This window comes from Chrysemys picta, chromosome 3, assembly GCF_011386835.1.
Source record: "Chrysemys picta bellii isolate R12L10 chromosome 3, ASM1138683v2, whole genome shotgun sequence".
NCBI lineage: Eukaryota > Metazoa > Chordata > Testudines > Emydidae > Chrysemys > Chrysemys picta.
In genome coordinates this window covers 18,015,768-18,042,436 of record NC_088793.1, presented here as the reverse complement: position 1 = coordinate 18,042,436, position 26,669 = coordinate 18,015,768, and the positions used below count along the sequence as shown (strand labels likewise).

General features: G+C 46.6%; 1 protein-coding gene across 9 annotated transcripts in view; it reads left to right on the top strand.

Annotated features, from left to right (window-relative positions):
• Positions 1–26,669, top strand: part of CLIC5 (chloride intracellular channel 5) — a 160,664-nt gene that overhangs the window by 71,211 nt on the left and 62,784 nt on the right. For all 9 annotated transcript variants that reach the window (XR_010599368.1, XR_010599367.1, XR_010599369.1 and 6 more), the window contains 3 exons: positions 17,200–17,309; positions 17,646–17,771; positions 19,221–19,327. Coding sequence is in view for 6 of the 9 variants with exons in the window: in XM_065587547.1 (XP_065443619.1) it covers positions 17,200–17,309; positions 17,646–17,771; positions 19,221–19,327 (343 nt within the window). In the remaining 3 variants the exon portion in view is untranslated. The remainder of the gene's footprint in view (positions 1–17,199; positions 17,310–17,645; positions 17,772–19,220; positions 19,328–26,669) is intronic.

The window sequence follows — 26,669 nt, the reverse complement described above, 5'->3', positions numbered from 1 at the left end:
TCCCTTCCAACCCTGATATTCTATGATTCTAAGTCCCACATAAACCCATTTTATTTGTGCAAAGACTTTGTGTTGGTACATGGGTGAATTTCAGCCTGCATCTGTATAAACGGACAGATAGAACAAAATAGAGTATATCTACCTAGTAGAAAGCACTAAAGATGCACATACATCCTCATGAATGCTAAACACTATTATGTTTACTCTGTGCATAGCAAGAGAACAGCCAATTTGTTTGTTATATTTGTATTCACTTTGCTAGGAAGATTGGTCCAGATACTCCCGTACAGAAACATTAATCCTAAAGTAAATCATTTGCCTACTGAGTGTCTTGACATGTGCTACAGACAGTGATACTAAGAAGCAAACACTGAACCAAATTCTGGATCTGAAACTGAGGAGTGCTGAGCATCTGTAACTCAAACCAATTTCAGTTGGAGTTATAGATGTTCAGCACCGCTCAGGATTGAGCTCTCTGCACTCACACCTTGTGCAACACCACCGTCTTCAGGGGGCTGAATGGGGTAGAAAGGTCTAATCCTGCAAAGTGCTAAGCGTCTCCGAGGAGTTGCTGAGTTCCCTCGTAATCCCAATGAAATTAATAGGCATTGCAGATGGTCAGCACTTCTCTCGGGGTGCCCAGCAACTGACAGGATCAAGTGTTAAATGAGGGTAGATTATGGCCCGCACTGAGGCCAACTGATTAGGTAGGAAATGCTCTCAGATTATCATAAACAAAACTCCTTTAGTCCATATATTACAATAGCTGCAAGTTTGCCTGGCTTTTAATAGTGCAAATAAAGTCATGGAATTTCAATAAATAATTCAGCCACAGCTCCAGTTTCAGGTTCAGTGTTAACTTTCAGCACCTGGCTGCTGTTATTATTTGTTAGTCTGAGTCTCTGCTTAGAGGCATGGACATTTGGCTGCAATTCATCAGCATTTGCAGAATATACAGCATGATGAGATCTCTGTCCCAGGCTCAGAGATTTTTAAGACATTTGAAATCCAGATGTGCACAGATTTACTTCTTACAAGGAACCTACATGCAGAATTCCAGCACTATGCAGTGGGGACGAAAGCTCTTTGCGTCGTTATTGTGAAACATCAGAAATTACTCCTGTATCTTTACCTCATCTCCCCTGGAAACAATAATCATTTTACTATAATTTGCATTACCGCTGCCGCTTTATCTGCTGACAGTGATCTATCTCTAATCCTCATTTTCTACTGCTTTTTAATAAAAAATATTAAATCCATTCAGCTCTCAGCCTATAGAAATTTCTACAATAGAAACTATGGGTATGTCTACACTGCCATAAAACACCTGGGGCTAGCCTGAGTCAGCTGACTTGGGCTGGCAGGGCTCAGGCTAAGGAGATATAAAATTGCAGTTTGGACATTCAGACTTGAGCTGGAGCCTGGGATCTCAGAGCCCGTAGAATTTTTTCACACAGTAATTTTATAGCCCCTTAGCCTGAGGCCTGCGAGCCCAAGTCAGCTGACGCAGACCAGCCACGGGTGTTTTATGGCAGTGTAGACATACCCTATGGTAACTGGTGCTCTATAAATACCCAAGACAGACTGACTGAAGGCTACCAGGCCCTCATATCTTTTTCTCAGAGTTTGAGTCCTTTTGTGGACATTTGATGGGCAGAAACTAGAGAGATTTGTTTAAAAAAAAAATTGAATCCAGCCTTTGCCTAGAATTGAATCCTGATTCTGCTCCCGCTGAAGTTGATGGAAGATGTGTCAATTGACTCTACTGGGAGCAGCAACAGGCCCAGTGTGCCATACTGTAGTCAGTCAATGGGAGCTGTGCACAAAGGTCAAGGAAAGAATACAGGCCTGTGAGTCTAGCCTGCAAAAATCTGAAAGCTCCATTACAGGTGTGCAGAGAATGAGCAGCAATTCAATATTACTGTATACCAGGGCAGGGTGGGATGGTAGTTCTCTTAGTAAACAACTCGTGATTTTATGCAAGTGCTTACATCTTCCAATGCAAAAAAAATCTTAGTCACAATACAGCACAGCCATAGTGAAATCTGATGCTTGAGTCATCAGACATTATGACATTGGTATGATTAGTTTGTGTCTATTTCCTAGTGTGACGGCCTTCACTCAGAGTTGGCTGGTAAGGAAGCGGCGCCTAGAGGTCAGGGCTTAGGCTTGTGACCTGCAGGGGGGTTATTGGTAGGGGAATCCAGGCCCTCCCACTCCACCGGGCTCTGACCCAGGGCCCTTTGAGGATGCTTAAGGCTGCCCTTCCTGGGCCACTTCCTACCACCTTCCTGCGATTGTCCCAAAGTTACCATCTTAGGTAAGGCAGCATGAGAGTTGTCTGCTCATCCCAAGGCACCTCCTGGCGGCTGTGTGTGGTGAGGTCATTCTCCTTTCCTCTCAGGGAGCAACTGCCTCCTTCGTCTATATGACCCAGCCTCCCAGGGCCAGCTCAGTCCAAGGCCTTTCCCCTGCTGGGGTAGTCCAAACAAAAAATAAAGGGGATCAATCCTGTCCAGAGTTCATATGAGGGGGAGATGAGAATGCTTTTTTCTCAGGCTGTCCCTGCAGCAGATCCTCCCTAGCCTCAGGGAGGGACCTTTGGGCAGCTGTTCAGGGAGAGATTCTGCCTTCCCTCAGCTCGTATCTCCTGCAGCTTCAGGTCTGCTCTCCTCTGGGCTGCCCCCAAATGAGCTGCTGCTCTGCCTTTTAACTCCTCCTGCAATTGGTGCATTTGCTACAGGTGCGGCGAGGCAAAGCTGGCTGAGCCCAGAATATTTCTTTAACCCCTTGTTGCTCAGTGTGGGGTTTGTATATCCCATCATACTTGGGTACCACCATAATCCTGCCAGCCACAACCAGCTGTCCTCCCAGATCCCAGCAGCTGACCTTCCTTCCACCCAGTCAACCCCACAACTATAAAAAGAGTCACCTCCCTCGCCAGGCTGGGGTCTTTCACAACACCCAATTCCCACCACAGGGTTGGCCTAGTATGGGTCACAGCCCCTCAAGCCTGTGGTGGCCCTGCCCTTGGGGGTGGGAGGGCTGCTTACTTCACCTCTGTGTTTGGGGGGAAAGCAAAAGTTCAGGTCAGCACAACCCATGCCCTTTCTGGAGTCAATAAGAAGGCAAAAAAGGTCTGAGGCATCACTTTACCACGGGGTGCCCGGGTAGCCGCTTTACTGAAGTCCTTATGGTTGGGTAGCAAAGTCAGCCCCTGGGGTTTGCTGGACTCCTCACAGAGCTGGGCAGTTTCTGGCATGAGGGTTCCTCCCGCTATTCTAGTCACTCCCTTCACTGACTTCCCACCTTTGTGTGCTGCAGCTTCCTCTTTTTGAAGACCTCCCCCTACCATAGATGGCTGGCAGAGCTACCTTAGCACCCTCTCTGTCAGTACAGAGCCTCTCTGTCAGTACGGGGTTCATACACCCTGTCACAACAACGAATAAGAGAGAGAGAGAAAAAATTACATTTTACCGATGGTTATAAACCTACCAGTACATTAGTTAACTTGAGTGAAATCCTGGCACCGCTGAAGTCAATAGGACTTTAGCCATTGGCTTCAATGGAGCCAGGTATTCACCGCTACAGTACAAATTTGTACCACTAGAGGGGCTTTTATTACCACTCTATGTCCAGCATAACTATCATGAAGATCTTTCTAAAACATATGTTCTAGTTCAGCCACAATTTGTTGGCTTCATGCAGGAATTGCTGAGTGAAATCTATGGTCAGTGTTACACAAGAGGTCAGAAAAGAATACGATAATTTTCCCTTCTGGCCTTAAAAGCTATGAGTGAAATCCAAGCCCCACTGAAGTCAATGGCAAAATTCCCATTGACATCATTGGGCTTGGTTTTCACCCTATGAATCTGTGAAGAGGCAGAGAGAAGCGAGGGGCTATACCACCATAATCCTAGCAGTGAGATCAAGGAGGATGGCTGTATTGTGGTTATATGCGGGTACCATCGATATTCATTTACCCAGGAACTGCAGTAACTACTGCGTCTTCCTGTGTGGAGACTAGCAGATACTGGGTTAGTACAGTCATTGCAAAGTGGCAGGAGTTGAGTTTTAATTTATCATTATGTATTTATTTAAATGATCCCATAAATATTCATGGTGCTTTACAAACAATCAGAAATTACAGGCAACTGTGCCTGGAGGAGCTCACAAACTAAGTAAGGCATAGGACAACGAGAAGTGATACAGATGAAGTGTAAGGACAGGTTGAAGAATGTACAGGATAAGATTAGCTGCATAAGTTCCTTTGTAAATATACAAATATTGTTTGCTGGGATCATGGGATCTGTTCCCTTTCCTCTTTTCCCTTTTAAAACAGATACAGGAGTGGGGTCAGTGCTGGAAAGCCAGATGAAAGACATGGCTTTTAAGGGAGTATCTGAAGAAGAACAGGGAAGATGGGTGGCAAAGAGAGTCAGGGAAGTTGTTCCAGGTATAGAGGGCAGTGTGGTCTAGTGGATATATCATAGAATCGTAGAAGATTAGGGTTGGAAGAGATTAGGGTCATCTAGTCCAACCCCCTGCTCAAAGCAGGACCAACCCCAACTAAATCATCCCAGCCTGGGCTTTGTCAAGCCGGGCCTTAAAAACCTCTAAGGAAGGAGATTCCACCACCTCCCTAGGTAACCCAGTCCAGTGCTTCACCACCCACCTAGTGAAATAGTTTTTCCTAATATCCAACCTAGACCTCCCCCACTGCAATTTGAGACCATTGCTCCTTGTTCTGTCATCTGTCACCACTGAAAAAAGGCTAGCTCCATCCTCTTTGGAACCCCCCCCCTTCAGGTCGTTGAAGGCTGCTATCAAATCCCCCCTCACTCTTCTCTTCTGCAGACTAAATAAGCCCAGTTCCCTCAGCCTCTCCTCATAAGTCATGTGCTCTAGCCCCCTAATCATTTTTGTTGCCCACCGCTGGACTCTCCAATTTGTCAACATCCTTTCTGTAGTGGGGGACCCCAAACTGGATGCAGTACTCCAGATGTGGCTTCACCAGTGCCATTAGAGGGGAATAATCACTGCTGGCAACACTAATGCAGCCCAATATGCCATTAGCCTTCTTGGCAACAAGGACACACTGTTGACTCATATCCAGCTTCTCGTCCACTGTAATCCTGGAGTCCTTTTCTGAAGAACTGCCGCTTTGCCAGTCAGTCCCCAGCCTGTAGCAGTGCATGGGATTCTTCTGTCCTAAGTGCAGGACTCTTCACTTGTCCTTGTTGAAGCTCATTAGATTTCTTTTGGCCCAATTTTCCAATTTGTCTAGGTCACTCTGGACCCTATCCCTGCCCTCCAGTGTATCTACCTCTCTCCACAGCTTAGTGTCATCCACAAACTTGCTGAGGGTGAAATCCATCCCATCATCCAGATCATTAATGAAGATGTTGAACAAAACCGGCCCCAGGACCAACCCCTGGGACACTCCACTTCATACCGGCTGCCAAGTAGACATCGAGCCATTGAACACTACCTGTTGAGCCTGACAGTCTAGCCAGCTTTCTATCCACCTTATAGTCCATTCATCCAATTCATACTTTTTTAACTTGCTGGCAAGAATACTGTGGGAGTGTCATAACTATAAAGGGAAGGGTAACAGCCCTCCTGTGTACAGTACTATAAAATCCCTCCTGGCCAGAGACTCCAAAATCCTTTTACCTGTAAAGGGTTAAGAAGCTCAGGTAACCTGGCTGACACCTGACCCAAAGGACCAATAAGGGGACAAGATACTTTCAAATCTTGGTGGGGGGAAGGCTTTTGTTTGTGCTCTTTGTTTTGGGGGTTGTTCGCTCTTGGGACTGAGAGGGACCAGACATCAATCCAGGTCCTCCAAATTTTTCTGAACAAGTCTCTCATATTTCCAACTTGTAAGTAAACAGCCAGGCAAGGTGTGTTAGTTTTTATCTTTGTTTTCTCAACTTGTAAATGTACCTTTTTGCTAGAGTGTTTATCTCTGTTTGCTGTAACTTTGAACCTAAGGCTAGAGGGGATTCCTCTGGGCTCTTTACGTTTGATTACCCTGTAAAGTTAGTTTCCATCCTGATTTTACAGAGATGATTTTTACCTTTTTCTTTAACTAAAAGCCTTCTTTTAAAGAACCTGATTGATTTTTCCTTGTTTTTAGATCCAAGGGGGTTGGATCTTGATCCACGAGGAGTTGGTGGGAGGTAGGAGGGGGGGATGGTTAATTTCTCCTTGTTTTAAGATCCAAGGGGTTTGGATCTGTATTCACCAGGGAATTGTCTCTCAAGGCTACCCAGGGAAGGGAATTAGCACATTTGGGAGTGGTGGCAGCGGACCAGATCTAAGCTGGTAGTTAAGCTTAGAAGTTTCATGCAGGCCCCCACATTTGTACCCTAAAGTTCAGAGTGGGGAAGCAGCCTTGACAGGGAGACTGTATCAAAAGCTTTGCTAAAGTCAAGATATATCATGTCCACCGCTTTCCCCTTATCCACAGTGCCAGTCATCTCATCATAAAAGGTAAGCAGGTTGGTAAGGCATGACTTGCCCTTGGTGAATCCATGTTGACTATTCCTGATCACCTTCCTGTCCTCCAAGGGTTTCAAAATGGATTCCTTGAGGGCCTGCTCCATGATTTTTCCAGGGACTGAGGTGAGGCTGACTGGTCTGTAGTTCCCCAGATTCTCCTTCTTCCCTTTTTTAAAGATGGGCACTATATTTGTCTTTTTCCAGTCGGCCGGGACCTCCCCCGATCACCACAAGTTTTCAAAGATAATGGCCAATGGCTCTGCAATCACATCAGTCAACTCCCTCAGCACCCTTGGATGCATTGCATCCGGCCCCATGGACTTGTGCATGCCCAGCTATTCTAAAGAGTCCTTAACCTGTTCTTTCACCACTGAGGGCTGCTCACCTCCTCCCCATACTGTGCTGCCCAGAGCTGACCTTGTCTGTGAAGACTGAGTTAAAAAAAGCATTGGGTACTTCAGCTTTTTCCACATCATCTGTCACTAAGTTGCCTCCCCCATTCAGTAAGGGTCCCACACTTTCCCTGACCTTCTTCTTGTTGCTAACAAACCTGTAGAAACCCTTTTTGTTAACCCTTCACATCCCTTGCTAGTCTCATCTCCAATTGTGCTTTGGCCTTCCTCATTACACCTCTGCATGCTCGAGCAATATTTTTATACTCCTTCCTAGTCATCTGTCCAAATTTCCACTTCTTGTATGCTTCCTTTATGTGTTTATGCTCACAGAAGATTTCTATGCTAAGCCAAGCTGATCGCCTGCCTTACTATTGCTATTCTTTCTGCACATTGGGATGGTTTGTTCCTGCGCCCTCAATAAGGCTTCTTTAAAATACAGCCAGCTCTCCTTGACTCCTTTCCCCCTCATATTAGCCTCCCAGGGGATCCTGCCCATCAGTTCCCTGAGGGAATCAAAGTCTGTTTTTCTGAAGTCCAGGGACTTCAGAAGTCCAGGGAAGTCTAGGTCATTGGCCTGGGTATTAGAGACAGGGGCATAGCCCACCCAGTTAGCACCAAGCCCCACCCAAATCTGAGCATCTGTGTACCCCCGCTCCCCTTCCCTGTAACAATAGCAGCAGCAGTGGATTACTCCAGGCATTGAGCAAAGAGAGCATCTCCCTCCAGCTGTTCCAGATTGATTGGTAGCTGCCCCTACTCCCCCTGCCCCCTACTACTCAACAGGGACAGAGGGGACTCACTACTAGGGGGAACACCGCTGCACTGCAGGGACCTGTATGGGCTCCTCCCAGCCCACGGATGGAGAGCCATGCGACCAGAAGCAGCCAGAGTCAGAGCCAGGCAGTTACAGCAACAGTACAGAGAGGAACAGGGACTGCTGCTTCTGCAATGTGGGGAACAGTGCATTACATGAGAGGTGATGGGGAGTGGGGAGTGGGATAGGAAATGGGACCCAAGGTGCCAGAGCCAAAAAGAGGCCAGGCCAAGCTGTCTGGTTATTGCCTGTCCACCATAAGTTGGGGCAACCAAATTTCCATTCCTAGCTACACCATTGATCAGAAGGCCTGTGTCCTATTCCTGGCACTGCCAATGACCTTCCAGTCTGTTTTAGGATGTGTATATAAACCAATTAATAATTCTGTACTTTGGATGTGTGGTATACTCCGTACCCACCCCCTACATGTGAGTCTGATCAGCTCAGTGTAGTTCTGCTGTATGCCAGTAAAGAAACTGGAGTGATGAGTTAGAAGTCAAGCAGAGTTCTTGGGAACCAAAAGCTGAAGATGTTGGAGGGAATTCCAACATAAGTCCCTAGCACAATGGGACTCAGCGGAGTCCCTTGGTGCTATTGTAAATATAAATAATAAAGCAAAGACGCACTTGTGGGAGAAGGACACAAAGGAAGCACTGTAGTTATGTCCAAATCCCATTTTGTATTAGCTTATGTGAGTACTTGGAATACTATCCTATGGGTGTCACAGTACCAATGTGCCTGTGATACAATAAAACACAGGCCATATAAAGAGTCCCCACACAGTCTCTGCCTGTGTGATATTTTGGTTTAGAAATGAACCATGCAATCCTTAAGGCTTCACACCAATAATTTGTATAACTTTGATATGGAAAAGCACAGAATATTCATGAGTAAATGATGTTATCATATGAAAGTGATTTGCAATGTCATATCATCTGTTCCACCCTCTTTAAAACAGCAGATACCAAGTCTGCGAGTATTTCATGTTGACTGTCATCAAGATAAAGAAGGAGAAATTGATCAATATATTGACTTGTAACAGGGTGCTGGCCAAAAGGCACTGACTCAGCCCGTTAGTTCAGAGCCTGCTAGCTCAGCTCCCAGTAAGGGGAAGTGATTGGAGCTGACAGGCTGTGGCTGATTAAAGCCCTAAAAGAGAGACACCTGTGAGCTTGATGGGGGAAGGCCTATAAAGCTAGCAGAAAGGAAGTAGGAGGGGAGGAACAGGAAAGTGAAGAGTGAGGGCCTGTTGCTCCCAGCGAGCTGTAAGAGCAAGCTGTTCCCTAAGGGGCTACCTGACTGATAGTTAACTGTAAAAAGCTGTATATACGTGGAGCACTGCTTTACCGCGTTATATCCGAATTCGTGTTATATCGGGTCACGTTATATCGAGGGAGCGGTGTATAACTGGGGATTGGAATGATACTTCCTGAATCCTAGCTGCAAAGAACACATCACAGTCTCTGAATTAGGGATGGAACAAACAGTAATTTTTGCTATTAGACTAAATACCAAATGTTCAGAGTTAACCCCTTTTACATCAGAAGGGGTTGACATCTCCATTACATTGCACTGACTCTGCCATGTGCACTGGAACAGAGCCTAGGTTCTTTATGTAAGCAACCTTAGCCGTATAATAGGGACAAAGCAGCATGGCTTCTACTGCCTTTTTAATATACTAGAATTCTTTGAGAGTCAGCAAAATAGTGGATAAAGGAGAACTGGTAGATCTAAGCCAAGATTTTCAAAATTTGCTAATGGTTTTAAGTGCTTCAGTTTTGGGGTACCCAATCTGAGATATCTTAAAGGGGCCTGCACCCACCCTCTGAGAACCGGGCCTCTTTAAGGTGTCTCAGTTTGGGCATCCAGCCACTAATCACTTTTGAAAATCCAAAAAAATGCGACCAAGATTTTCAAAAAGGAGAACATCCTTCATGAGAGGCTTCTATGGCAATGAAACCCACTGCCTTGAGGTGAGAGGTTAAATCATTGTAATGAATGAGAAACTGGTTAAGAGGCAAAAAGTAGAAATAAATGGTTACTATTCATCAAGGCAAAAGTTTAATAGCTTAATTGGCCATTATTATAAGTAGAGCTAAAAGTACTAATAGTCTTACTTGGAATGGCTGTGCCTGTGTACCTTTCTTACCACGCGGGACTCACAAAAGTAATAATAATACTTTACACTTTTATCTGAGGATCTCAAATCACTTCACAAATGGTAATTAATAAAGCCTGACAACATTCCTGGGAGCTGGATATTATTACCCTTTTTTGACAAACAAGGACCCTCAGGCACAGAAGGACTGAATGACTTGCTTAAAGTCACATAGGAAGCCAGTTATCCCTGGTTCTTGGTCCTGTGTCCAACCATACAGCCATCCTACTTCCCCCAAAGCCATGTTATAATGAGAGACTGTGCCTTTGCCAATTGTGAACTCAACCTTTGAAGGCATCTCCTTACATATGTTGAAAAATTCTCAGAGCAGGTTCAGCGTCCAGTGGCTTATCTTCTTCCCTCACAGATTCTGAATGGGTATCTCCCACAAAATGCATGTTCACTGGCTCTCTCCAACATGCCACTTAACTAACACTTTGATTATTAATTATGAGATTCAATGGTAACTCCTCAGGGAAGGATCCAAGGATTAAGCCATTTGACTGTTCAGACTAGCATTCAGTTGAACAGCAAGGGTTAGAAAATGGCACTATTTGTGTATGAATCAGATCTGAAGAGAATAGTTGTCACTTCCTCACTATAAATACCTGAGGGATCTCCAAAATACAGTTCTGCTCCCCCTTAAGATCCTAAAGGCCACAGGTGTGCAGCGCCACTCCACTCTCCCCCTCCTCCCGCCCCCACCCCCGAGATCCTAAATGCCGCAGGAATGCAAATCAGCCAAGTGACTAATGATGCTGACCAAGTTTGGTTTAAATGAATATAAAATATGTAGGGTTTTGGGACCAAATATGAACACTTCTGTTGGCTGGCTTTTGTGGAGCTGGTTGAAGAATCTCAGCTCTTCCTTTTTGTTACTACACCTCCAGTGTCTCTAGCAAATATTTCATTCCTATTTGGCACATGCACCAATGGTGCCATTTCCAAGTATATGTATTTTTTTTTAAGATTGTTGCTTAGAATTTCCTCTAACAAGAGCTGAAGTCTTGAAGAAGTCCAACAAAGTTTAAACGTTAAATAGAGTATGTATTGCTGTTATAGGCTCCTGTTCAGGAAAGTACTTGAATACATGCTTAACTCCCATTGAAGTTAATGGGACTTAAGTACATGCATAAAGACTAGCATATAGTTACCCTGTATTTCAGCTTATAGCTAAATGCTTTCAAGAACTGGGGTTACAGTCAACAAGAAAGTTCTATCTTACACAATGCCTACGATACCTGATTAAGTTCTTAACTGAGACCTACCAGGACCACACTATGAATATACCCTTCTTAGCTGGTCTCTCTATTGATGGCACTCCAAACAGCTTACTGGTTTTAATATTTGGACAAGAACATCTTAAGGAAAAGAAACTAGAAACTCTTCACTACAGCAATGCATTGGCACACTTGATCTCATCTTGCAAATATATAATATGGCACAATAAATAGGATATTTCCTGTCTTGCTCTACATTTCAGATAGGGGGTTCACTTCCCCCTGGGGTTCTGAGAGTATTTAGAGTAAGTGTCAAAAGGCAGACGCCTTTCCAATTATAAAACAAAGAGGGTGTAACACTGTGTAGCATGAAATTAGATTTGATAGTAAGAACGATAAAATTGAATCTCTCGTTAATCCTCACCACGAAATATGTAGCTCAATTAGTGTTCCTGCTTCTGCTAACTTGTTAAAATCCCTTTGAAAAAGAAAAGTATATGAGCACCATCAAAAACATCTGCATACAAGCCGCAGTGTCCAAAGGGACCTGAAAAAAACTTCATCCCATTATGCAGAATGGTCCCAGTGCTGTGAAAAATTAAAACACCCGGAGACAAGATGGCTCTGAATACATTCTGATCCTCCAGAAATCCAGCACTTTCCAATATTCTGCTACAATACTTAAACTGGATGCTTAGTCATTTTTATTATTATAATTAATGACAGTATTGTTTTGCCTTTCAAGTTGTTGCATTCTGGGAATAATTGGAAGTGAAGCTGCATGTTTTTTTTAAGGTTAATTAAAATAATGTTCACTTCCCTCTGTGAGATGATATATCAGAGTGGGCACATCAACGGGACTATTTCAAGAATAAGTGAGAGAGCCTATTACATTTACTATATTATAATAGCTTGCACTTAGAGAGAGTCTATTGATCACACTTATTAACATTGGATAGTGGTTGGGGCCTCTAGGTACTGATTGATACTATTAATAAATACTTGAAACTGGCTCATAAAGTTACTGAGACCTGTTTTTAAACCCACCTGATTTTCTTCTTCAATGAATTATCAACCCCCCTGCTCTCCTCTACCTCTCATTGTAGAATTAATAAATTAAAAGTAGCTGAAGTATTTACGGAGGCGTCTCCTATATATAATAAGACAGAACATCCCATTCATTCTTCCCCCCACTTACTTAGAGGCAAGCAGCTGGTGAGATGGTGGAGTTGTCCTAATATGTTTACACTGAGTTCCAGGGGAGGATCCTCTTGTAATTGGACTTTTAAGAATCTGGAGGCTAATCAGAAAAATAACAGACAGATTTGAATTTAATTGACACCACATGAGCAAACTGGGATGTTTCAAAGATGGAGGGAGACAGTTATAGAGAAATCCCGCTCCCGACAACTCTATAGCATTGTCAAGTTATAAGCAGTAAGAGTCTGATCCTGCAAACCTTAGACTACTCCTTACTCACATGAGTAAGGATTACTCATATGTGTTAAGGTATGCAGGGTCAGGCCCTTATTCACTAGAACACATAGGCATTGGCTGATCAGTGTTTCTGAGGGCAAGAAGTGATTACTGAGTAGTCATGAGAGCTTTGTTACCCCTCCATGGATACATTCATTACACTCCAGATACTTTAAAAAATATAAGTTTTCAGAAAATTTTAGCTTCGTTCCTGAACCGCCTACCTACAATCCCCAAATCCAACCCCAGTCACCATCAGGCAAAAAGTGTCAGCATTAAATCTGGTGAGGAAACATCTATCATCAAGTTTCAGTCTTATGAATGAATCTCTGATCCAGTTCACTGTGCAACAGAGACCACATATGCAATTGGGCTTCAATGGCAAATTCACTTTGAATAGCAGCAAGAACAAATCCAATTTCTTCAATTTGCCAGTTATTAGCTTCTCTCTTTCTTGTCCACTGCGTTGGCTTTTTATTTGGACTAAGATGTTATTTATTCTCTACATTGTGCTAGACAAGTGTATAATGCGCTTTTATTTAATTGCTATGTAGGTGCTATCATGCAAACATGTTTTCCTTAGGAAGTTCAATCCGAGTAGCACTGGGAAGCTCCCTTTTCTTCCCCTTCTCTTCCTGGCATATTAATAGACTTCACAAATGGTCCAGGAGTGTTCTGCTTGCCCTTTGAAGTTATTACCTATATAAGATTTTTTCTCTTGTTCTGACTGTTACATAATAAAATACTGGCTGCTATTATTAGTAATGAGGAAGGACTCACTGAACTAACCGAGCCGTGCCTATATTTTCTGCAAAGAGAGAGTACGGTCTAATGGATACATTGTATTACTGGGGAGAGTGGGTTCCAGTGTTCCCTCAAATTTTTTTACATCCATGTGCGGAATGAATTTTGATGTGTGACACATCACCTTCATATTGGTGCACATAACAAAATTTATGTGGTGGGGGTGGGGCCGAGGGGTTTGGAGTGTGGGAGGGGGCTCAGGGCTGGGGCAGAGGGTTGGGGTGTGGGGGGATGAGGGCTCTGGGGTGAGGCTGGGAATGAGGGGTTTGGGGTGCGTGAGGGGGCTCAGGGCTGGGGTAGAGGGTTGGAGTGCGGGGGGGGGGGGTTTGGCTCTGGGGTAGGGTCGGGGATGAGGGGTTTGGGGTGCAGGCTGCCCCAGGGCTGCAGTGGGGAGAGAGGGCTCCCCCCAGCCCTCTCTCGCTGCAGCAGCTCAGGCTGGGAAAAAGGCGTCTCTCCCCAGCTGTGGCAGCTCAAGCAGGGCTGGGCTGGGCCGAAGGAGAGGCTCCTCTCCCCAGCAGCACTGGTGGGCCTGGGCCAGGCCGAGGGAGGGGCTCCTCTCCCCTGGCTGCGGGAAGTCCGGGCAGGTCCGTGCTGGGGCCAGCAGGGAGGGGTGCCTCTCCCCGCCGCAGCCCTGACTCGCTGCATGGGGCTTAATAGGCAGCTGTGCAGCCGGACAGCTTAGAGGGAACTTAGGTGGGTTCTACTGTCCACTTTGCCACTGACTGGCTGTGTGACCTGTGGTGACATTTCACAACCACTTTGCACGAAGTGCTGGGCAACAGTGAATCAGGCACAATGGAATCAATAAACCAGTGTAAATGAGACAGGTATAAGGCCCATTGTCTACACTGATCTCTCCTTGGACTCAGTGGCCATTATATTGTTCTCCAAATGTTTACCCATATAATAGGTTGGCTGTAGATTCAGTGGAATTGCCATGATATTAGGGAGAGGAGAATTTGGCTTCAGGCCAGCATATCCACTTACAGCACTAGCCTCATTTCAGGAAAAGTAAGAAGTTAACAGGCACTGGTGCTGGTTTAATGGATGTAATTTCACAATAATTACTTGGGTCCAACAATGTGAAAGTGCCCAGTTTTTCATGGTAACTCAGTGTCTGATCTTACCATGCAATTTGCAGAACAGAAATAACTATGTTATGTTGCAGTGCTGTGCAAAATTGGGCTACTCCACTTCCGAGGGATTTGTGCAAATGAATTTTCTTCAGCTTTACCACAGTGTCTGCTATTTCCGTGTCAAAATCAAGTGCATGATGAATCCATGGTTTCAAGTAGAGAGGCACTCGAACCAAACCTTCAGATTTGAATCTCCTCAAACTCTGAGGCTAGGTCCACACTACCCACCTGATTCGGCGGGTAGAGATCGATCTTCTGGGATCGATTTATCACGTCTCATCTGGATGCGATAAATCGATCCCAGAAGTGCTCCCCCGTCGACTGCGGAACTCCTGCTCGCCAAGAGGAGGAAGCGCTGTCGACGGGGGAGCTTGCCTGCGCCGCGTGGACCCGCAGTAAGTAAACTTAGTTTGATCTAGGAAACGTTGACTTCAGCTATGCTATTCTCGTAGCTGAAGTTGCGTTTCCTAGATCAATCCCCCGCCCCAGTGTGGACCAAGCCTGAGAGTGTTTTAATCTGAACCTAGATCCAAATTAGAGTTTTTCAAATGGCCCCTATCTTTCAAACTGGACCAAAACTTTGGGTGCAGTTGAAATCCTGGATTTCGATTGGAATTTAGCAGATTGAGTCAATCTAATGTCTCTGCAAACCCAAGCTCACCTTAAGATGAGCCCAGGTCACCTGAAAGGTTCATGACCTTTAGCAGCAAATCTTTCAGCAAAACAGCCTGAGTATGGTAAAACCAGCCAAGTTCTATCTGGTTTATGGTTCTGTTGCAAATGTAAGCGGTGAGCAGCCAGCTGGATAGAGTGAGGGGACACCCTGGGCAGCGGGCCCAGTGTGGGGAGACACCCCAGCCAAGACGCCTTGCAGGCCAGACTTGGGGGAAAAGGGGGTCGGGGATTGTAACCCTGGGGGGGGGGGGGGGGGCTGACGCTGGGAAGAAGGGTCCTGCCACTTAGAGCCTGATGGCATGTGGCCACCGCCAGAGCATAGAGCAAATGTCCAACCTGCAGCACAGCCAGGGCCTGAGAAGGAGGCTTGGGATGTGGGAGGAACAGACTGTGAACTTCCCTTATATTCCAGAGACGCTGGTTGTGATGTCCCCATACCCCAGAGTGGGGTTATGTGTTTTCCTTTAACCTTTCCCATTTTTCCATATCTTTTAAAAAATGGATTGCTGTTTAATAAATTGTATTTGCTTTGAACTGTATGTAATGATCAGTGGGTCAGGGAAGCATCCAGTGCGGAGACAGCACCCCAAGTGGGGACACCCTAGCCCCTGCCCTAAGTGACCACAACAAGGTTGGGGTCCGAGCCCCGCAGGAGTCCTGGGCCCAGGCTTGTTGGGGTTACGAGGACTCTGCCACACAGGAGAGTGGAAGGGGAGCTGTCGAGGTCAGGCAGGCCTTTGGGTAAAGGAAGTGGGAGCGAGGACTCAGATCCATTCGCTAGCCCATTTCATCGGGGTAGTGTATAAGCCAGGAAAGTTCCCCACAATAGCGGGACCATTCCCCCCGCTTACACAAACCTTTTGCAGAGCTGTATTAATTAGAAGTGATTCCTGCTCTAGGACACACTAATGCTGCCTCTCAGTTTCAGTACCAAGGAGACAAAACTTATGAGAGCAAACCATAATGCAATATCTTTTCTAAAGAAAAGAACATGTATTTGCTAAATTATTTCATCACCCATATCCCAGATGTACTCTGTATGCATAAATCTTAGTTATTCAACCCATATAAGTAAACAAGGGACGGTTGGTTGCTTCACCAGGATCATAAGAATCTTTTAAACACTATGATACGACAAATTAAAATTGAGTTTATCAAAACCGTTATCATCCTGAAAGCTTTGGTCACCCTGGTAATTATGATGCAAGGATGTTGACCTTGGATACAGCTTTTGCCCAGCTTAGCCAGTGTTATTTGTATCTTTACATGGCTAAAGACCATAAACTTCTGAAGGAAAAAACAGGCCATTTCCTCAATGCTAAGACTAGCAGTTTTTTATTGTCTTGCAGCTGTTTGTAAGAAACTCAATAGCTACTAGGGATGAGCACAGACTGGAACTCTGGTGCAAACATCTCCCTTGAACTTTGCAAAAGTTCAGATTTTGGTCTGGATCCAAATGTCTTAATTTGAGCCCTATTTCTTCTATTGATGTAAACTAGAACTCCAGATCCAAATATCCCTGGATGTGGAAATGCTTGGATTCTGATGTGGAAGTCTTCTCCTGGGTCCTTTTTTGGTAGGGACTGTGGGGCAGAGCCTCCACCCGTGTGAAAGTGTCATAGGTCCATCGAAGTCCCATGACAATGACAGTCTACATCAGCTGAAGACCTGCCCCTGAGTTTTCTAACAGCCCTGTTACACAGCAGTTTTTATGTGGACAAGGGAAATTAAGAGTCTAGACAATGTTCCAGAACTAGCTTAACAATGGCTAGGGACCCGCTTTCCCTAGCCAGACGTTGTGTCATGATAGGGGCTAGGACATTCACTCAAACTACTGGCCAAAGCTAAGCCTGGAGTAAATCCATTACTCGGTTGGTGATAACCTACAGTGCTGTTGCTTGATATTGTTTGTTTTCAGTCTGGTAATTTTTATGTTGATATCCAGTTTTCTTTCTCACAAGACGTGAGCAGAGTCCATGGTGCATACTCATTATTTTCCCTTTCTTTCCCCTAGGCTGGTATAGATGGAGAGAGTATTGGGAACTGTCCTTTTTCACAGCGTCTCTTCATGATCCTCTGGCTCAAAGGGGTTGTGTTTAATGTCACCACAGTTGACCTGAAAAGGTAACAAGTTATTGGTTAATTTATTTGAAAACCATCACAATGGCCCATAGTTTGCTCTTTATTAGAAACACACCCTCCCTCTCATTGTTCTTCAGTGGGCTTTGCATCAGGCACATAGCGCCAAAGACACACGACAGAGCAATTGAGATTCAGTTTCTTGATTATTTGTAGAAAAAAAATATTTTGTGTATTAAATAGGACTCTTTCAAACTACTGTGAATACTGAATGAAATAAGGGGGTGCAAGTGACTGGTTTCCTGAGTGCCATGAACACCAGTGGGGCTCTGTGATAATAAATGTCTGGTGATAACATGAATTTCCCTTTTCTCTCTGCAGAAAGCCAGCTGATCTACACAATTTGGCCCCTGGGACTCACCCGCCGTTCTTGACTTTTAATGGAGAGGTCAAGACTGACATCAACAAAATCGAGGAGTTCCTGGAGGAGATGCTTGCACCTCCAAAGTAAAAATTGTGCTTTATTGTCAGCGTTTGTTAGGAATGGAGGAAGATGTTCTATCTGGAGCTTATAAGAAGCTCCCAGTCCTGCAACCAGAGTAGTCTTTACCCGTAGAACAGTCCAGCTGACTTCAGTGGGTCTGCTTGCATGTGTAAAGGCTGCTTGCATGATTAATACTTGCAGGATGTTTTCTCCTCACACACAGCACAACACTCTGAACAAAGCCTTGGTGAGACCCAAACTGGAATAGTGTGTCCATTTGTGGTGTCCACATTTTAAAAAAGGATGTTGAAAAATTGGATTGGATGTAGAGAAGAGAATGATTCTCTACTGGCTGGAGAAAATGCCTTACAGTGAGAGACTAAGGGAGTTCAATATGTTTAGTTTAGCAAAAAAGAAGATTGAGAGGTGACTTGTTTACAATGTCTAAATATCTTCATAGCAAGAAAATACCAGGTACTAAAAGGATTTATAATCTAGGGGTGAAAGGCAGACAAGAAATGAAAGCCAGACAAATTCAAGTTAGAAATAAGGCACAAATATTTAACAGTGAGGGTGATTAATCATTGGAACACGTTACCAAGAGTAGTGGTAAATTCCCCATCTCTTGATGTCTTCATATCAAGACTGAATGCCTTTCTGGGAGATCTGCTTTAGCCAAACCCAAATTATTGGTCTCAAAACAGGGGTAACTGGGTGAAATTCTGTGCTATACAGGAGGTCATATTAATGATCTAATGGTCCCTTCTGGCCTCAAGTTCTACGAATTTGAAAAATGTCTAGGTGCATTATAGGGTGTTTTCACCTTCTATTGAATCATCAGCTGTTGGCCAGTGCTGGGGGCAGGAGATCAGATATGCTAGAACATTTTAGAACCCTATCCAAGAACCACGGAAGTCAATGAGCGTCCTTATGTTGACTTCAGTGGGCTTTGGATCAAGCCCTTAATATGCTCTGGTCTTTCAAATCAATATGTTCCTTTGCCCCAGATGTCTCTTTAAAAAAAAAACACACAGAATCAAAACTCCCCACTCGTCCACCTTCGTTATACTAACACTCCTTGCTGTTACATTCTATGCTATATTTTCAGCACCGGGAATTAAGCACAGGTCTGCCATTGATAATAGAGGGAATTTGCTGCCAAACTCCCCCACACCCTGCTAGAAATCTACGCCTCTTTCTGATTTAAGGCCACTGTACCTTAGCTGCTGGTCACATTAAGTGCTTGTCATAAAACCATCACGGTGTAACTCTCCAAATGCCTGGCTCCCCAGGACAGCAGTATTATTAAGAGGGTTTTGTCAAGCTGTCATGCTGAGATAAATTACAGCGTTAATTACAGTTCTGGGAACAGGGATATTTTTTCCCCTCTTTCTCTAAACAGCATTTGTGATTATCAGTATATTGCTGTAACAATAAAACATTATTTTCCAGACTGCTCCTCTCCTTTTCAGGTACCCCAAGTTGGCTGCTGCACATCGTGAATCAAACACTGCAGGGATAGATATCTTCTCCAAATTCTCTGCATACATAAAAAACACCAAGCAGCAGGACAACACTGGTGAGTAGGGTGCACTACCAACTCTTTCAAGGAGGTTTCACACTTAAAAAATGAAGCACATTGTCATTCATATATTTCATGTAATTGGCATATTCTAAGATATGCCCAAGTGGCGTAAGGTATTATTGCCAATCAGTTTGGGCCAGTGAATTTAAAGGAGTTACTCCAAATTTGCACCTGTCTAATGAAGATCAGGAGCTGCTCCCAAGTGTCTCAGGGTTGTGTTTAGCTGTCACGGCTGGTTTGCTGTTGTAGCCTGCACAATAGTGACATCTTATTTAAAAATTAATTAGGAGAAGGGAGTGATTTGATTTGGCTTCTTAGCCTGTGTTATTGCAGCTGAGAAGCTCCAATCCTCCTCTTCAAAGCACTCACACGGAAGTGTCAAAAATAAATAAATGCCTCTTAGTACCTCTATGACATGCCCAGTTGGAGCTAAAGCTATCCCCTCAGCTCAGTGCAGCTACACTTCTCCTCTCCCACCAGAGAGCCAGATCCTCAGCTGGTGTCAATTGGTCTATACCAGTGGTCCCCAAACGTCTCAGGATCACGACCCCCCCCTTACCCCTATTCGCACCTCCTACCCTGAGCCAGGGCCAGGATTAGGGTCGTGGCTGAGGGTTGGGGGGGGAGGAGGATGTGGACAGGGTAAGGGTGCCGAGGCTGGGGCCACAGCTGGGGGTGGGGGCAGGGCTGGGAGTGGAGACCCAGCCAGGGGCCGAGGCCAGCAGCTGGGGCCCTAGGCGCACAGCCAGGAGTGGAGCCCCAAGCATGGGGCCAGCAGCTGGGGCCGGAGCTGGGGCCAGGAGCAGAGCTGGGTGGCACTCCCTCCCTGCCTCTCATGCGGGCTGGCCCAGGCCTCAGCCATGCCCCTGAATGTTCCTCCGTGTCCCCTAAGGGGGTGCGCCCCACACTTTGGGGACCTCTGATCTATACCAATTTACACCTACTGAGGATCTGTCAGAGTGTTTTCAATCACTCTTCAGGTTACACCTTACCTGAGAATGTAAAGACTGCTGGGCAGGTTCTGTGTTTTCTATTGTGTTAAGCACCATGCACATGTACTGCTGATCAGATGGGAAGGTTAATCTTGTGGTTAGATTCGAGAGATATAGGTTCGGGTCCCAGCTCTGCCACAGACTCCCTGTGTGACCTTGTAGTGAGGGTACATTGTGATGGGACACCCCCCCACAAGCCTAATGAGTGTCCCTGATCATAGGCAGTGCCAATTAAGTGTGCCTGCAAACCATGCTCTACCTGGAGAAGGGGAACTTAAAAAGGTGAAGCTGGCCACAGAGTGGGGAAGGAAGTTTGCCCAAGAAGAGAGGCTGCTAGACAGCCCAGAAGCCATGGAAGCCCAGCCCAGCCCAGCCCAAAGCAGTGGCTAGCCTTCCCTCCCCTCCCCCACCCTTGTTTAGGGCAGACAACCACTGCAGCCTGGAGAAGGGCTCTGTACGTCTGCTCTCTGTCAGTGATCTGTAGCTGGACTGAGGAGCAGCACTAGGGACTGGAGATAATGAGACTCTGAAAGGACCCCGGGAGTGAGTGAGCTCAGCTTCCACAGGGGACAGTGAGCTTGCCCAGGAGTGAGGGTTTCAGAGGGCACCCAGAGGCAAGAGATGTTAAGAAACAACAGCCAAGCCCAGGCTGAGAGCCGGCCGATGACATACGTCTATACTGCAGAATTATGAATGCTGATTTGAATGAGCCTCTGCATTAACAGCAGCTTAATGGCAGGTCAAGAATGTGAATTTAAAGGTAGGCGCATCGGTTAGATTCCTTTAATGGTAGAAGGCTACTGACAGGAAGTAGAGTAAATGATGACAGCACCACGGTATCAAGTTATCAACACTTTCTGATGGTTCTGTTTCCTATCAGTTGATATGTCTTTTTAAAAACCACCCAAAACAAGCCAAAAATGGAGGGGGGAAAGTTATAGGGACTGATCCTAATCTCATTTGTGCTATATTTACACCAGTGTAACTGCATTGAAGCCAGTGGACGTAGTCTTATTTACAACAGTATAAGTGTAATCAGCATTAGGTCCTGGTCCTTAGGCCACCATGAGTTGAAACCATCCCTGCAATCGCACAGAGCAGCCCAGGGGCTTCTCTAAATTACAGTGGTGGCAGCATCCTACAAGGACAGAGTGCTGTGTTTCCAGCTCCCATCTGACACCTCTAACATGCCCTGCACATGGAAGTGGGGATGGGTGGTATAGAGCTGGCTATTAACATCTCTGTGCAATGTGAGCACTCCCCTGGGACAGGAAATCCAGGACATCCCCTTTTAGGGCCACTATCTGGCTGCTTTGCGATCCCTGAACAGCACAAAAGCAGCAGGACTAGTGGCTGAGGATTGAGGCCCAGATTTCAGTGGCCATTAGGTGACTAAATACCTTTGAGTAGCCAGGCCAGAGCCCTTAAGTTCACAACACATCCCTGATGAGTCGTGTTTTATTTCTTATCACTTCAGTCCTGTCTTAGGAAAAAGTGAACTCAGGGAGGTATGCCCTCCTCTGCCTACCCCTGACAGTCAGCTTAGTTGTGAAACCTCTCTTTGTCACACACATACCTCTGCCCCTCCCACTTCCTGTAAGCACAAGGTCCACCAGCAAAACCCCAGGTCCATAGGTGGCAGGTATAATAGGCCAGGAGAGGCTGAGCCTCCCCAGTGCAGCCACTGCAACCTGCCGCTGGATGCCTGGGCAGTGGTGGCCCCGCCTGTGCTCCGTCTCTTCCCGTCCCTGCTCTGCCCCTTCCCTGAGGTCCCCAGCGTCCACCGCTGCCTGGCTGAGTCCCTCCTCTCCACCACTCCACCCCCCTTTCCCTACACGGCCCCCACTGCCCCATGTCCCTCCTCTCCTCCATCCCCCTCCCCCACAAGGTGCCTCCCTGCCCACCACATCCCTCCTGTCCCCCCTCCTTCCCTGCAAGGTTCCCCTGCCCACCGTATCCCTCCTCTCCTCCCCTGCAAGGTCCCCCTGCCCGCCGTATCCCTCCTCTCCCCCCTCCTCCCCTGCAAGGTCTCCCTGCCCACCACATCCCTCCTCTCCTCCCCCCTCCTTCCCTGCAAGGTCTCCCTGCCCACCACATCCCTCCTCTCCTCCCCCCTCCTCCCCTGCAAGGTCCCCCTGCCCGCCGTATCCCTCCTCTCCCCCCTCCTCTCTTGCAAGGTCTCCCCGCCCGCCGTATCCCTCCTCTCCTCCCCTGCAAGGTCCCCCTGCCCGCCGTATCTCTCGTCTCCTCCTCCCTCCTCCCCTGCAAGGTCCCCCTGCCCACCATATCCCTCCTCTCCTCCCTGCAAGGTCCCCTCGCCCGCTGTATCCCTCCTCTCCTCCCTCCTCCTCTCCTGCCAGGTCCCCCCGCCCGCCGTATCTCTCCTCTTCTCCCCCCTACTCCCCTGCAAGGTCCCCTTGCCCGCCGTATCCTCCTGTCCTCCCCCCGCCCTCTCCTGCAAGGTCCCCTACCCGCCCTATCCCTCCTCTCCTCCTCCCTCCTCTTCTTCCCCCTCCTCTCCTGCAAGGTCCCCCCGCCCGCCGTATCTTGGGGGCTTAGGAAAGGAGGGATGTGGGGAGAGGCAGGTGGCAGGGGCTTTGCGGGGGAGGGGGGTGGAGGAGAGGAAGGATGCAGGGAATGGCAGGTGGCGGGGGCTTGGCGGGGAGGGGGTGGAGGAGAAGAGGGACGCAGGGAGCGGCAGGTGGCAGTGCGGGAGAGGTGGGGAGCGGCAAGCGGCGGGGTGTCGTGGGGGAGGAGGGTGGAGAAGAGGAGGTACGCAGGGAGCGGCAAGGACGTCTTGGGGGATGGGGTTGGAGGAGAGGAGGGATGCAGGGAGCGGCAGGCGGCGGGGGGCCTTGTGGGGGAGAGGGTTGGAGAGGAGGGACACGGGGAGCGGCAGGCAGTGGGGGTGTCGTGGGGGAGGAGGGTGGAGAAGAGGAGGGACGCAGGGAGCGGCAAGGACGTCATGGGGGAGGGGGTTGGAGAGGAGGGACGCGGGGAGCGGCAGGCGGTGGGGGTCTTGTGGGGGAGGCAGGAAGGAGAGGAGGTACGTGAGGAGCAGCAGGTGGCAGGGGACTCGTGGAGGAAGGGGTTGGAGGAGAGGAGGGATGCAGGGAGCGGCAGGTAGCAGGGGACTCGTGGAGGAGAGGGTTGGAGGAGTAGAAGGATGCAGGGTGTGGCAGGTGGAGGGGGCCTGGCGGGGGAGGGTGTTGGAGGGGAGGAGCGATGCGGGGAGCGGCAGGTGGCGGGGGCTTGGCGGAGAGGGGGTGGAGGAGAAGAGGGACGTGGGGAGCGGCAGGTGGCGGTGGGGGAGAGGAGGGACGCAGGGAGCAGCAGGCGGCGGAGGCCTCGCAGGGGAAGCAGGGAAGAGAGGAGGGATGTGGCGAGTGGGGGGAGTGAAGTGGGGTGGGGACCTGGGGCAGAGCTGGGGTGGAGTGTGGGCAGGGCCATGTGTGGGAGAGGTGGGCAGGGAGCTAGGTTCCCCCAGTGGAAGCTTCATCTGCTGCCCATGTCCAGGTCTCTTTTATCTCTTGGAGCTAGCCCTGTTAGCCTGTACCTGCATTAGACTCCAGCCACTGGGAGCACCAGCAGTCAGCATGGTTGCAGACCTACCTACCTTGCCTATTACCTACCTCCTGCCTCATCCAGTCCCTAAGATTATAGAGCCAAACGTCAGGTGATCCATGGGCTGCAGGCACTCCCATGCTGAGAGATATTTGAACTTTTTTTTTTTAGGCTCCAGCCACTGTTTTAATCCTTAAACCTAATAACACATTCCTCAGTAACCATTTACTGCTGCACAAATTAATTAGTTGACTTTTGCAAGGTGCTTTCGTAGTGGAAAGTGCTTCATAAGTACTAAGAATTATTATTATAGACAGGAGAATTGTCTCATCTCCTACCTCCACATTAGTGGGTGAAATTGCTAGAGAAACAGTTTGTCTGTGTTATGCATTTATAATGCACCCATGGCCATTGTCTCAAGTTAATCATGTGTAATTTCCAGGATTGGGTTGATTAGCCAAGATATCAGTATTGTAGAACCCATCAGACATTCACAAATTTGGAAAATGTCCAACGCTAGTGAAGATATAGTCATAACTCCGTCTGTCCCCTATCTTCAATATGGGCCTGATCTATGCCCATTGAGGCTTTCCACTGGCTTCAATGGTCTTTGGATCAGGCACTTACCTACCCTGATGACTAGGAGATCCAATGCAGATGATCACAATTTGTGAGTAGATGAACACATGGTAAAAATATACCCAAACAACTCCAGGGTATTACATCACACAATAGGACTTGTTTGTTTAGTTTGGCCAAAGATAGGTCCAAATCAAATACTAAGAACCCCAACTCACCAAACTTTTTTGGGGGGGCGGGAGGCGTGATTAATACTTCCCTAACGGAGGTGTGTGAGGATAAATTCACTAATGTATGTGAACTCAGGAACTGAAGTTTTGCAGCATCAGCCTCTCTCTAATTGTGACAAGTGTGGTGTAATTTTAATTATTTATGATCACTCTCCTCAGCAGGCCGGTAAATGTTCTGTGGTATGTTTAGCAAAGGTAACAAGATATTAGTAAAGTGAGCTCACACTACAGCCTGTGACTATTATATCTTTCCTCAGAAGTGGGGTGAAGTGGTTGGGTTTTTCTAATGGGATTTATGGGGTATAAGGTTCTTGAAGTGAGGATTAATTAATCCTACTGTGTTCCCAAGATAAATCAAAGCAGAGGGGTCTGCATATTGGGCCTCGCAACAGCTTCAGCAGCACCATTTACAGGGAAACTAGCTGCTGGTAATGTGTGATATTTCCAAAAGTAAGATGAGAAGAAGTTGTTGGTGAAAGAGTCTGCTGGCTTGAAGTAGCTGAGGCAGCTGATTTTTCCCCCCCCTTGAAGCTTAACTGGTACAGAGAAGTTACTATGGAAACCAAGAGATGCAGTTGCTTGCCCTAGTGTCTCTGGCAATAAATGAACACAGTCATTGCTTACATTTGTCTGTTTGATTTAAGGTTTATGGTGCACTCTGCTGGCAAATGGGTGAATATATAAAGCAGCAAGCTTTACTATTGGTTAGAGGAGGTGGGCAAACTTTATCTAGAACTGTTTTCAATCAAAAAATCCAATTTTGTCAAAAACTGGAGCATGTTGTAGGGACATGGGAATGGCATTTTCAGTGGAAAAGAGTCAAACCGTTTCATGTTGACAGTGTCAAAAGATTTTGTTTCCATAGTGTCATTTCAGTTTCATTTGGGCTTTTGTATTGCATTAAAATATTAACTTTAATATTATATATTATATGTATTCTGTATGAAATATATACATGTATATAATATTTAATATTTTAATATAATATAAAAGTTAAAATGAAATGTATCAAAATGATACTATTAAAACAAGTGTTGTAGTTGTGTTGATCTCAGGCAAGCCTGGGAACTTAAATTCATAATCCTTCCGGGCACTAAAAACTATGGACTTAACAGGACACTGGTTTGATGGCCCATTACAACAATTTGTAACACTCCCTGCTGCCTACTAAGGGCTTGCCTACACTTAAAACACTACAGCACAGCTGCACCGCTGTAGTGCTTCTGTGTAGACACTACCTGCACCAACAGGTGGGGTTCTTCTATCAGCGTAGGTAATCCACTTCCCTGAAAGGTGATAGCTAGGTCTACATCGGGAGTTAGGCTGGCATAGCTATGGCCTGGTATACTACGTGGTTAGGTCAATGTAAACTGCCTTGTGTTGACCTAGTTGTGGAAATGTTTTCACTTAAATTTGGTTCCTGCTGTCATAACTGCCTCTCTATGCCGTTTTAGTAACACCACCTCCCTGAGCTGCACAGAGTCACAGTCGATGTAATTAGGTCAACACAGTGTAAGTGTAGACACTGCTTTGCTTATGTGGACTGTTACTGGATTTCAGGAGACATCCCACAAAGCCCCACACTGACAATACAATCGATACAAGTGCTCCTGGTGAGGACGTGCACCACCGACACAAGGAGCCAAATACGCGTGCACACAAGCAATTTTATAACTGCGATGGCTGTATGCTAACGTAAATTAGATCGACGTAATTTTGTAGTGTAGACATGGCCTATACCTCTCAGAGGTATGGAATTTTCACCCTCCCTGAGAGACGAAGCTATACCAGTGTAGGTTCCCAGTGTAGACCATCCCTAACCCTCCATTGTTGTACAACTGCAGAAGTGTTAATTGTCCATTTCATTTTAAGTGGTCTCCTACAACATGTGTGAACCCCTTATACCTCATACCCCTTTGTCCCACCTTGTATTTAGCACTGGTATTGGCACTGGTTACCTTCTCCAGGCCT